General features: G+C 39.2%; 2 protein-coding genes across 3 annotated transcripts in view; one reads left to right on the top strand and one right to left on the bottom strand.

The window, feature by feature from the left end:
- The window catches only part of LOC122870500 (pyruvate carboxylase, mitochondrial-like), a 292268-nt gene that overhangs the window by 40135 nt on the left and 237889 nt on the right, over window positions 1-14244 (bottom strand). For both annotated transcript variants that reach the window (XM_044184729.1, XM_044184728.1), the window contains exons 15-18: window positions 11265-11486; window positions 5206-5362; window positions 2263-2503; window positions 441-608 (exon numbers count right to left, since the gene is read on the bottom strand). In XM_044184729.1, coding sequence (XP_044040664.1) covers window positions 441-608; window positions 2263-2503; window positions 5206-5362; window positions 11265-11486 — 788 coding nt within the window. The remainder of the gene's footprint in view (window positions 1-440; window positions 609-2262; window positions 2504-5205; window positions 5363-11264; window positions 11487-14244) is intronic.
- LOC122870502 (leucine-rich repeat and fibronectin type-III domain-containing protein 4) overlaps window positions 1-14244 on the top strand; it is a 160238-nt gene that overhangs the window by 79473 nt on the left and 66521 nt on the right.

The following is a 14244-nucleotide window of genomic DNA, read 5'->3' as shown; positions in this document are numbered from 1 at the left end:
CTGCAAATAGCAGCCAGTTGTATTAATGAAACTGCCCATACTAGCAGCATGCGTCAGTGAACATAGTAAAGGAAATGTTCCTGGCCTCAACTGTTGTTGAATTGTTCTGTCCTTGTTTCAGTGATTTCACAATACTGCAGCAACTGTTCATGTTGTTAGGATAACTTGTGGGTAGCCTCTAATAAATATTTCAGTTGAATGTGTATAGTGGTTGGTACTGGTTTCACGGCAGACTTCCTATTATGACCCTGATGGAGACATTAGAAGATTTAGACTGTTTAATGATAATGAATAAAGATTTAAAACCTCTCAGACACTTTTTAAATAATGTTTTGTATACACATAATAGGAGAAAATGCAGTGGACCTTATCTAGTTATCCAAAACAACCATGTCGGTTAGTAACGTAGGATCTGTAGAACAAACATGATGAATACTCACAGCCACATCCACTACGTCAGCTCCAGCCTCAGCACAGGCCAGCATGGCGGCTACACCGGCTCCAGCTGTGTCATGTGTGTGCACATGGATGGGTATATCTGGGAAACTGTCTCTCAGAGCGCCGATCAGAAGCTTGCTGGCCTCTGGCTTCAGCAGGCCGGCCATATCCTGGTAATACAGAGAGATTGAGGAGGAGACATAAGAGGAGGGGTAAAAGGATTGAAGGAAAAATTAGAAGGAAAGTTGACATCTGACATGATTCATTAAATTTGCTATGGATTCCAGCCTAAGCTTAATTAGCAAAATATTACATATACGTTATCATGTATTTTCTCTTTTACATTATTTTAACATTTCTAGAACTCTTTGGTCTGGAATCCTGGACAGGGTATAAATGATCCCAGGAGTAGACCTTAATCCAGATGCCTTAATCCTGTTTTAAGTGGCTCTCTGTAACACAGCAAAATTTTGGATGCGGAGTACTGACTATGTTAAACAAGATTGATTTCAACCACCTGTCTTAGTCCTCATTAGTAAAGGAGTGTGCGCACAGCACTGGCCTGAGGCTGCTCATGAAAGCTGGAACAGACCACAAAGTGCTGATAATTTGGTGGAATCGGATGAGTAAAAACAGCCAAATCAAGGCAGAAAGAACACGTTCACAAACATAAACACAATCCTTTTAAGTGATTAGGACTCTCCAAATAACCATTGTATCTTTGCTGATAAAGAGCATTTATCTGAAGTTAAAACTGCCTCCTTGAGGTTAAATGAAGCCATTTAGTCCTGGAGTCAAATATTCTTTCTGGAAATATGTTTAGTTAATTTAAGACAAGTCTAAACTACTAAATATGAACTGGAAAATTAGAACTTAGAACAAAATAATGACAAAAGTTGACATACTCTTGATTATAATGTATAAATCTTAATTGATATTAGCAGAAATTCACAGACAGGGCTTAGATGTTGAGTTGCGCTCCCTTTGGTGATCATTGCACTCCATGATGTTTTAATGCATGCTCATTTCCTCTTTTAAAAGTTAACCTCATTAGCTGTGCAAGCCTTTTATGAGATTGCCACTGCTGCGTGAGATGGTTCACACTGTGCTAGAGATGGGAATTAACATGTTAGAGTTTTTTATCAATTAAAATGCTAATCGAAATGCATGTATGCGTTTTTTGTGTAGAAGGGTTTTACTTCACCATGATACACTGGTGAAGTTGGTTATTGGAAAACCCAGATGTTATTTTTTGTATTTAGCTGAACATCAGCTAACATTCTTGTTATTTCAGTAAGTAGTGGTAGGTATTGCAATACAGGCAGTCATATTTAAACATATGTAAAGCAGTGTAAAAGAAGTGAAACAAAGTCACACACTGCAGCTTGCTTACATGATAATAATAATGGTAATTACGTCAGGAATTCTATTAGTCAATTTAAATGTCTTACCTGCCTATGGTGTTTCACCTTAGATTAAGCCAACCAAAAACTCTGCAGTCAAATGCTACTTAAGAGTGTACAAAGCCATGTCAGACAGCCAAAAAAGGTTAGCTGGTGGTTAGTAAAGGCCCCGATTATGATGTATACAAGCATGTATACAAGCCTGAGCGCAAAAAGTACAGAAATTCTTTCCAGCTGGTTTTATGTTATTCTAGTGGCAGATGGGCACGGGTTTCCACACAGAAAGCAGATGCAAATGTGCCAGAATCTTTAGATTATCACAGGGAAGGAAAAGGTTGGCTTATTGTAGAACTCTAAAGTAGCGGTAAACAACTCTCAAAGCAAACCCTTAAAACACTAGATCCTATTTTTATTTCCTCACCTTGATACACAGGATGTGGGTTCCGGCTTTGACGAGCTCGTCTGCCAGTTTCAGATAGTAGTCCAGGGAGTACTTCTGCCTCATTGGGTCAGAGACGTCGCCTGTGTATGAGATGGCAGCCTCCACTACGCCACCTGCCGCTCCAGCAGCCTCCATGCCCAGCAGCATGTTTGGCAGGTAGTTCAGGGAATCGAACACGCGGAAGATGTCCATGCCATTCTCCTTGGCCACCTCGCAGAACCTGGGGCAGGGGTGGAGGGAGAGGGAAATGATGTTTGCCAACAGCACATACAGTCATGTACATACATTTATTTTAAATCCACATTCAAATCAGAGACAGAAAAAGGTCAAGGCTTACTGTACACTGCAAGATGATCACACAATCACTCTCACACACATAATGACTTTGTCTTCATGCACAGTGTATCCCAGATAATTGCGCACATCCGGGTTGGGATAAGCTGTTTGTATCCATCTCCACATCGCCACTCATAAATATTGCTGTACCTGCCTAAATACAATATTCCTACTATTCCCATGAAAAGTGAGCTTACACAGCCTGCAGGAGCCCGAAATGTATACTCGCCTCATTATCCAAGCTGCTAGTGGTAAATGCCTCCTATTATTGCCCTGGCCTCTGTATCTTAATCAGGTTTTTCATAACTGGGGTGAGTGCTTACTGTGGCTGTGTTACTGTGAATGCAATATTTACACACACTGAGAGCTTTTGTTTTTGCAAATAAACAAGACACTTAATGTTGTGCCATGAGAGGATTACCAGTCCAACGTCTGCGTGTGCAGTATTTATTTAGCACGACAATGCATACCAGTGCTGAAGTACAGAAACAATGTACGGTCCTACATATCTGACTGTAGTCACTATCTATGTTAATCAGAAAAAAACTCCATCATAAGTGACAGGAAGAACTAGTTAGCAATCATTTGACCCTTTCAATCCACCAGGTGTTTTAGATATTTGAACATTTTACATCCCTCTTGCTGCAGAGTGTACTGTACTGTGACCTTGTGACATGCACTTTAAATCAACTAAATGAAATTAAATTACACTTTAATTTTGTTAATGAAGACGCTTAGGCCACAGGCTGCGGGCTGCTGCACTGAAAACATCGAGGGTGAGAGAGTGATGGAGTGAAGCGAGGAGGGAGAGAGAGCCGGGCAAACAGATCAAAGCCATTACTCACAAACATGTGCAAATTTTCAATGGCACTCCCCCTATGGACACAGAGTGAGAGGGAGGAGAGGGAGATGAAGAGCAGAAAGAGGGAGTTAAAAAAAGGAAAGTGTGTAATGCAGAGAGATGAATAGAGGCATAAAAAAGGGAGTCATAAGAGTGGGGATAAATAATGACTATATGATAGGAGAGGAAAAAAAACAGGGAGGATAGGGGAGGCCTGCATGTGTGTGATTCAATGGGAAGGAGGGAGGAGGGGACAGCTGCATTAGTCATAAAGCCACTACTCATTTATATGAGGGGAACTGCATTGTGCATGTTGGGGTGCGTGTGTCCTTGTCTGTGGAACTGCATGCAGGTGTGTGTGTGCGCGCTTGTGTATACGAGTCATCCACATCATTGAGGTAGCTTGTGAATCCATTTGGAAAAGTGTTCGATGCATGTGTATGCATGTGTGTAGGCACGGGAGTATTTATGGCCCTAAATACATTACAGGGTACATCTGTATGATGTGTGTGTATGTGTGTGTGTGTGTGTGAAATCGTGGTAGGAGGCAACAGGAAAACATCAACCAAACTGACCCGACTAATGTGTGTGTCAGTTGTGTAGTTTGTGGGTAGCTACCGTACAGTATATCCATTTGGATATGTTTAGAGATGTGTCTGAAGGATTCATGCTGCAGTCCAATTTTTAGAATGTGGGTGAAGTATTCACATGCAAATGTATTATTTTTTTATCTATAATCATGTTTAAAAATTAATAAATAATAGAATTGAGCTTAAAGCAAGTCTTGGTCTCAACTGAGCAGCTCCATCTGCTGAGGAAGGCCACAAGACGTGGTTGAAAGCTCTGGAAGTAAGGTATATGGACCTTGTGTTTGTTAAGTTGTGGGAAATGAAAAAAAGCCAATATGACTTGAAAAAAATGTGCATGTTTAAGAACGAAAATTTTTTAGTGAGTAAATATAAAAATAGTGGCAATAGTGTGGTAAAGACACATAACATTTAGCTTACTGTTACTTTTAATGCCAAATAAGTAGATCTGTAGAAAATCTGTGTTGTATTGAGTTTTAATGTACTGTTCTGCTGGGAGTAATTACCTTTCTATGGTTTTGCTGCATTATTCATGCAATAATTCATTTTCAGTTTCAAGCATGTAAAAGGCATGGCTATGCTTACAACAAAAAATGATGATCACACACGTTGTTCCCATGGAAATGACCCAGTCAGGGGATATTTTCTAAATAATGTGACAGTGAAGCAGAAGGAGCAGCAGCTGGCTTCAAGAAAATATTATTCAAATTGATGTTTTACAACAATTCAGTAAAATATGTTTTCAACACAGCAAAAAAAAAGAAAGAAAGAAAAAAAAAAAGCTAAATAGGACTAAGTGACAAAGTTGCTCTAGTGTTAGGAAGGCTCTGCTTGGATGTAAGTATTTACTGTATTCTTCATACTGAACTTAAAGTCTGTAATATTCAATGCATACATTAGACAATGCAGATTAAGCTACTGTGTGTATAGACCTATATTTACAGGCCTGCTTTGTGTGTGTGGGTCAGTGTGTTTCTGTAGCATTATTGGAGATGGTGTATGGATTTGGAAGCAAATACAAAAGAATGTGTGCATATTCATTGTAAGACTGGTTGTTACACCTGTTAGCGCTTAAACATTTGATTGTTTAATAACTGAATTCAATTATAAAGCAATAGAAGGGTAAAATATGCGTGTGTGTGTGAGTGAGAAGCTCACTTATAGACAGCATTGTCAGGGTAGTTGGTGTAGCCCACGGCGTTGGCCCCTCTCAGCAGCATCTGGAACGGGACGTTTGGGATCAAAGCTCTCAGCTCCTGGAGTCTCTTCCATGGACACTCTGACAGGAAGCGCATGGCCACATCAAAGGTAGCACCTATGCACACACACACACACGCACACACGCACACACGCACACACGCACACACACACACACGGGTGGAAGTTTATGTCAGCTGTCATCTCAAGTCTCATCTGTCATCACAACTTTGATTTCAATTTTAGATTCAAAAACTAATATTTCAAACTTATCACATTACTCACAAATGGCACACACATATAATACACACTAATGGATGTTCAAATAGAATATCTGATGATACTTGCACATTCATTGTTCATTCTAACACTTCCATCATTTCATTCTAAAGTCACTTTAAAATCTAAGAAATGTTTCAGTGGAAGAGGCGAAAAAAAGAGATAACAAACTCTCATTTCCCTTTCTGGGGGGAGTAGATTAGCGAATCTCATACTCGTTTATCATATCAGCCAGAAATATTGAAGCCTCCAGTGGTTTTCTGCTGATCCAACACTGCCATCATTAAATTTCATTTTCTGAGCACTCATACATTTGGACAAGGAGAGAATACAAAGCACAACTGCTTGTTCTCTACTCTGGGAGGAGCAGGAATACCCTGGAAAAACCCTCTTTATCAATTCCCCCCCCTCCTTTTGGATTTTAGCCTATGTCAGCATCTCTTAAACTACTGGTTTGACTCTAAGCAATTCTATCTAATGTTAAACATATTAGTATTAATGTTTTATAGCATGTGAGATATCAAAACATGATGCTGAGCGAGGAATTCACCTGGGGCAGCATTCTAATAATTTGCTAACAGGAATGAAGACTGACAGCTGGGCCCACATATCAGAACATTAGGCACGGGCACTGCGGTAGCCTGCCTCTTTTTTTGGAAAGACAGGCAGTTTCCAATCTGTCATGAAGATGAGCTGAAATAAATCAGAGTGAAAGATGGAAACAAGCCTGTTACGCACCGCACACGATTGCCATTGCAATGTATTCAACACCCCATGTAATGTTTTAAGAAAGAACATATTACTTATTTTGGGACAAATTGTCTCCTGGAATATGTGTTGTGGGAATATATGGGCCCGTAACATCTGTAGGTATGCTGGGTAAGAGTACATTTCATACAAAACTCAATAAAACCGTTTGTACAGTCTCACACTAGCAAACTCTTTACTTCATCCAAATCTACCCTGGTGGGAAAATAAAGTTCTTTAAAATAAATTTCTATCTCATGCTCTTGAGCCAATAAAGGAAAGCCCATGATGAATAAAAATGATTCATATCTATAATTTGAATCGCTGAGTTGCATAAACATACACACACACACACACACATCGGTTATCAGCGTTTTTGTTTAAGTGTGCAATTATGGCCCTGATGCAGCAGACAGTTTATCCTGCCAGATCAATTTTTATGTCATCTGCAATCCCACTTTATTGGTCTGGATTGGTTGATTTGCCTTTGTGCTGGTCAGACTTTCATGCTTGTGTGCCTACTGCCTGTATCAACAAACAACTCACATTCCGTATGTACATGCAGAGGTATTCTGAAGCACTGATACTATACAACTGCACACACCAACATGTGCACATACAGTAATTAAGAGTCTACCACTGTACCATCTGATACATTTGCCAGTTGTGAACTAGATATGGGGAACCATACAGATACATTATGTGACCCAATTCACATTACTGTATCTTCCATGGTGTAGGGAGGAACGCTATATCAGGAAGGGACTTAGTCCTCAAAGGGCTTTCACAGGCTTAATCTCTTCAATGATTCATTCTGCCTCTAAGCAGCTGAAACATGTGAAAGCAATATTCCCTATCTAAGATCCCTCTGTGTAAAAAAAGAATCTTGCATAGGGACAATGTGTCAGGGTAACAGTGTTCAGTACTCATTTGGTCATCTCCCTTTAGTGATTTATTTTGGTTCTAAGTGATTTGAGCACAGCCGAGTGTAATATTCTCTATCTCTGATCACTTGGTAATAAAAGTGCTTTGTATAGGGACCTCCTATCAAGCGAGGCAAGGTAGTTATTCCTCCCGTGGTCAATTCAGTGATTTATGAGGAACTGTTTAAAAAGGTATAGTTACAAGCCGTCACTGTGGGACAGCGTGTGCTAGAGCTGAACTTTTTACTGCAGCATGGTAGTCTAATTTGTGTTTCACAACCTAAATCAATATCAGGCGAGAGCATGGCTGGCAACTAGTGAATCTGGGAACTTTGGGTATTGAAAGCTGAGTGAATGAAGGATGTTTAACAGTGGGGATGGGAAACACACTGTCTGATATTCACACATTATCCAGAGATATACTGTAAAAGATTACAGCATTCTCTTATTTAAGAGGAACTCCAATGCTTTTACACATGGAGTTTACTCCTCAAAAGGAATACTACTAATCCAAATAGTTGTATAATGTCTTGTGTGGCTCTGGAGGAACTTTATAAAGTCATAGAAAATAACCCCTGATGTTGTGTCTGATTGGGCTCAAGACAAATTTTTAACAAAAAGTCTGTGTTATGAAGTAGAGGCATAATATTTGAAAGATGTGGGCATTTAGCAGCCATGAATGGTCTAAGGAAAGAGTCTACGGAGTTGCATTATTTTTAATGATAGGACGCAGTGTTTTTGGAGCTTGACTCATACTAGGAACTAAAAGTCTGGATATCCTGGCCTCTGCTGCTTCGATTTTGTCCATTCTGTTTTTTAGCAAGCAAACATTCATATTGCATTTTTCAAATCAGACATTACAAAGTGCTTTACAGAAAGAATAGAGATAGAAGAAACAGAGAAACTCACAAGTTTTCTAACACACCTAAATGAGAAAATTTAAATCTATTTAAAAAAAATTTAAAATATTGGATTTTGCTTTAATTCCTCTCCAGAAAGGCCTTGAAACTAAGTCTAACTGCTATAAAAACAAGTGATAATACAGACTATGAGTGTGTGTAAGAAAAGCAAAAACAGCCGGCTGAAATAAACTTTTACTGTCACGAGAAAAGGTACTATGTCAAAACGCTTGGTGGCAGATTCATCACTCTGTTTTCTTAATGCTTTGTTGTTCCTACTTAACTAGTCAAATAAACATCAAAATATTAATATGCACAGGAAGCATTTTATTATACTGTAAACTAGTAAAGTCACAGGAAGCTTTCAGGGGCATAACTCTTTCTAAAATATATTCTGCCTTTAAGTGTTGAGAAAGTACTTCTCTGTTTTCTCTGACTCACAATCATCATGCAGGACCTACTGTTGCCTCAAGAGGATCCACTAGCATAACACGTTTCTCTACGCTGATTCACACGCTCTCCACAACTTTTCTTAACTAAGACAATCTTTTGCTCCTCAGCTCATAATATCAGCCCATTACAGAATCATTATTTCAGGAGGTGTTTAAACTTCTCCAACTCCTGTCTTACATTTGATTTCAATGATGTACTCTTGCTGTCGTTGTACAAATGGGAGAGAGACAAGCATATATTAACTTTCGCTGACTTCTTTAAGAAGACAGAAGACTTTTTAAACTTCAAGAGCTTTCATTGACACAAGATTTCAAAACTCGTCTCCCACTGCAATTCAAACATTAGCGCTTAATGTGAGAGCTTAAAAAGGAAGACACAAAGTAAGATGTATTCACTTTTCTCTTGCCGTTTTATCATAACTGGATTCAGTTCAGGGCCCAGTTATTCTACAGTGTTTACCACAGCAAAGGCCTGAATAACATTATTTGGGCATTACATTACAAAATATAAAGGACATGTTCACTTATTTAGCCCAAACCCTATTAAATGTACGTTTATAATCATTCATATTGAAGCATAATACAATCCCACCAACAGTTTTAGTTTTGAAAACCCCACTGCTGCTGCTTCTCTGCTTCAAATAGGGCAATGGTTTAGGCTTTCAAAAAACATGATAAGTCTCAGTTTAGAAAACAGGAAGCTACGAGTAAATTAACATCTTTAAAGTTCAACCATTAAATGGTCTCAAAGCTTGCTTTCTATCAGGTTTTATTGACTGTTTTGCAGTTTCCTGTTTCTCACACAGCTGAGTGTGAGCTGTGAGCTTCCCGTTCCCTAAAAAGGAGATTCATCACAGTTTTTGAAAGCCTAAGCGATCGCCCCATTGGACCGTGTATAAACCCAGTGAGATGCTCTAGCAGTGGTAGGATCCTCAGAAGTAAAGCTATCAGTGAGGTTGTGTTATGCATGATTATAATTTTAATACGGGTGTGGGCTGAAAAATGGTAAGTATTTTTCTTCAAATATAAGACAATGAAATGTTAAAAGGCATTTATGTGCTTTTTATTTAAATCACTTTCCCCTTGAACTGGTTCACACAGTATAATAAGACAAAAGGGACAAGGGGCTTCCCTGGCACCTATTTAACAATTTCCTCCAGAGGGACGGATTGAGTTCACCGCGAGTTTTCACAGCCTCTCTTCAAAGATTTACTTTTAATGTAATTGCTCAAACATGGCTAAGCTGAATTCATATCATCTTTCTCTGGTCAGTCTTATACTAACATCACGATATACTGGGAGATAGAAGCATAAATATCTCCTCAATGATTTACTTTTGTGATAACCTTTTTATCTGTTCAAACATGAGATGAGGAGACAGTTGCTTAATGTGAGATCTGCTCAAAGTGCTCTCCCACAGTAATGAAATATATTGCTTTCCCCTAACTGGTGCACCATGATCGGCTACCAGGAGGAATTTAATCTCAGAAAAGCTACCGGGAGCACTGAAGAGGTTTCACTGGAGAGTCTCTCTCCTGTGTTTTTATTTTTTTCTCACTTTGTTCAACCATCTAACAATGAGCACAGTCACTGACACCGAAACCCTTTTTACTTCAGGCTTTTGTTGTTTAGTTCTTATGTTTGTTCTTGTGATCGACTCAAAGCACTCAAAGTAATATAAGCACAATCACTCTTAGTTTACTATAATTGAGCATTAAATTAAATGTTTCAACCTCAAGAGGTTCACTGGGCATATCTCTTCCACAAATGTGCGTGTCCTATGTGTTGAAACAGGAAAAATAAATTTACTCTTTGAAACCAGTTCATAACAATTGACATGGGACCATTATCAAGAAGTGTTGATAATTGGTCTTATCACCAACTGTTCAAACACGAGGCCTGTATTTTCATTCTCTGGCCAATTTCAGAGTAATTGCATATTATACAGGGATACTAGCTGACTGTTCATGCCCCAAGAAGTTTCAATAACGCGTGATTCTCTATATTTATTCAAGAGCAGGCGAAAGGTACAATCATTGTCTATTGAGGAAACTTGCTGAAGACTGACTTGTAGGAGAGGAGATGTAGGCAGGAGATATGTTTTCAAGGGCACATGATTTTCACAGCTCAAACAAGAAAAACAAAGAGGTACAATCACTGTCATCAATGAAACATTGAACAGATCAACAAGAGTAAGGAGAGAATGGAAAGTACAGGCATGGCTGTTCAGACAAATTAAAATGGTGGAGAAGAACACAAAGAGTTTAATTAACATGATAGCCATCGGAAGAGAGAAATCACGCCATTCTTGCATGGCTGCTTGAATGAGATCACATATTATAGGTGTTTCTTCAGTTATTATGAATCTTCAGAGTGCCAAATGATGGTGTTGCTTTAATTTGTTGTGTATATATTACGATCGATACCACTGTCATGTCTATACGCTAAAAAAATAAATCTGGAGCAAGGAGACGCTTAGCTTTGCTTCGCATAAAGACTGGAAGCAGGGGGAAACTGCTTGCCCAGCTCTGCCAACCAGCACCTATAAAAGCTTACTAATTTACACATTGCAAATCATGTTTAATCTGTAAAAAAACAAACAAAAACGAAGTGTATAAACATTAATTTGTGATTTTACGCAGAGTTATGTGCAGGACTCTTTCACTGTGAAAAAGGGATTCCAAATTGTCAAGACATACAATCAACACACAGAAACTCACCTCCCCAGTTCTCCAGGCTGAAAAGGTTGTTGAAGTTGTGGCTGACGAACGGTGAGATCTTCTTCAGGTCGTGGGTCCGGACCCTAGTTGCCAGGAGCGACTGGTGGGCATCCCTGAAGGTTGTATCCATTAGCAACAGACCTTGGTGGGCACGGACAGCCTTAGCGAATCCCACAGGACCATCGCGCAGCAACACGTCACGGAAACCTACTGGAGGGTCGCCTAATAATGAAGGAGGGAGAGAGAAAGAAGAAAATTAATGTGGAGAATGATAGAGGAGTAATGACAGGGAAATAGGTTTGTGGTTATATATGTGATATAGCTGTTTGTGAGAAATCAATATCAGATGAAGATATCAGAAGAAACTTTAAAATGTTCCACCAAACTTAACCAGATTGTGCAGATACTTAATAATGATTAGTCCATACATTCACAGAAAGTATTAATACAAAAAAGGAAAAATATAAATTTAGATTTTATAAACTGCAGACCTGCAATTTCAGCCATGTGCTAATAAGAGGGTTCCATATTTTTTTTTTAGTGGACAACATATGTGAGCAGCCCTTTATTTATCTAATCTTAAGTGGTGTATTGACTTTAGACACTGCTTAAGTGTCTGGCAAGATAAATGATTTACACCATTTTAACAAGGCGCCAGGTGAGCAGGTAAACTGATGTTATTTACACAGTGTTCGCTCAAGTTGTGCAGGTAGTCCGTCCGTCGCTTGTCAAAACTTCTGCTAATGAGGTGGACGCTTTCTACTTTCATTGCTGCTCCAATCGCCCTCAGCTCTAGTAGATCAACTATAACAGAATACAGGAATAAGCTCAGCAGCCGGCTTATTAGACACACCACCCACCAATTTGTGAAAATGAATTTCTCCTACTGACAGTGACTCATATGGTCATGGTTTTCTATTTAAGGTAAGCAGCTACTGTTTAGTAAAACAAGAGATCCAAGCAACTGAGCTTGGTACTGTATGGTTGCCACCTGAAGGCGAGCCGGTTTCAGGATGGCTGCTATTGCACTTTTCATGCATCTCTAATTTCTCAGCCTTATCTGGCCTGTGACCCTGTTTTTAGGTCCCAAAATTCTCACAACACCAGCAATTAGAGAGCTGTCATGTTGTCGCACATTTGAGTATGGTGTATTTATATATTCTATTTTCAAAAGTGTGGAGGCAGCTCCAGATAGATTACATTCAAATGATATATTTCTATCATTTTTAATCTATGTTCTTTGACATATTGATATGTTTCCTATATTTCCATATAAAATAAATGTTAGTCTTAAAACTCTACAACAACCATGTCTGCATTTCCAGCAGACATGAAGTCCCCAGCCCAAGGAGTACAAAAGAAGACTAAGAGTCTACAGCCATACTATTGCCCTGTGAGGCTGTCAGCAGTGCTTTGAGCTAAATGCTAATGTCAGCATGCTAACATGATCACAATGACAATGCTAACATGCTGATGTTTAGCCAGTTTAATGTTTACCATTGTTTACCGTTCATGATCTTTGTTTAGCGTGTTAGCATGTAGTTGCTTTGGCACTGAACACAAAGTATGGGAATGTCAATAGTTTTGCAGGTATTTGGTCATAAACCAAAGTAGTGCACACATTTTGACCTTAATATGTCACTAGATTCGTAATAAAAAGTCTTCCTGTGGGGAGCATAAATGTCTGTACCAAATTTAATGGTAATCCATCCAATAGTTGAGACGTTTCTCTCAAAACCACAAATGTGAACCTCATGATGGCACTAAAAAGGAAATGTCATTAGGATTCATTCTGTGGAGACCATGAATGTCTGTACAAAAATTTGTGCCAATCCATTCCGTAGATGTTGTGATTTTTCAGTTGATAAGTGAACATTTTGACCTGCTGGTGGCGCTAGATAAAATGTCAGGGGATCACCAAAGTAATTAGGATGCATCCTCTAGAGATCATGAATGTCTGTACATAATTTCATAGCAATCCATCCAATAGTTGTTGAGATATTTCAGTCTGGACCAAAGCATTGCCATCCATGGAACCATGCCGTTAGCGTGGCTAAAAAATAAGACAGGAGCTACCAGATGAACCAGAGACAGGTAAATCACATGGAGCAACATCCTTTAAGAGTGTTTCAGAAACCCTGAAGGACCCACTCCCTGAGGAACCCAGGAGGAAGACTCTTGGACATGTTGGCATTAGATGAGTTTTCTGGTTAGCTTACAAGACTGTAATGTCATATACAGTATCAAAACATACTGTCACCGCTAAAAGCCTCCACAAGGAGGACTAAAAACAATCGTTGCGGAATCCCCAAGACAAATACTGGCATTTCCAGTTTATAACAGCTAAACAGTGCTCAAAACAAACAAGCTAAACATTGCAGAGACCTTTGCTCTATGGGCACTGCTATAACCAATCTTCTATCCCAATTTTTCTTTCTTTCCTCATCGCTCTTTCCTCTCCATGCCTGGCAATTAAACACAAGCACAACCAGAGGCATTACAATATTGGAAGTGGAATCTATTTTTGCTGCTGTGTGTACAATCATCAATCAATTAGACTAGTTAATGAGCTACTATCTGCCTGCTTAGTTGTCCTCCAACACGGTCCCTCTCGCTCTACCCCTCCATCTCACTTCCTCGCTCTCTCTCTCTCTATGAGTAGTTGAATATTCGCTCTTAACCTTTTATTGTTGTACCCCATCCCTGAAAACAAATGATCTCTGCTATAATTGTCTCCAAGGCCAGCATGAGCAAAATTAACTCCACACGCACACACACACACTGATGTAGATACATTTATCCACACTAACACAAAATGAGCTCATCGAAACACAGGCTAAGTGAGCTCTGAAATCACACTGCCGTAGCAAATAGATAGACACTTTGAACTTATCAAGATCTGTGTATAATACGGCCGACTGGGGAACACACCACACACAGAAAAATTATTTATAGTCAAAAGTCCTCCATTTCTGACACT

The sequence above is a fragment of the Siniperca chuatsi genome, linkage group LG22 (genome assembly GCF_020085105.1).
Source record: "Siniperca chuatsi isolate FFG_IHB_CAS linkage group LG22, ASM2008510v1, whole genome shotgun sequence".
NCBI classification, from domain to species: Eukaryota; Metazoa; Chordata; class Actinopteri; order Centrarchiformes; family Sinipercidae; genus Siniperca; species Siniperca chuatsi.
This window is presented reverse-complemented; position numbering and strand designations above follow the sequence as displayed.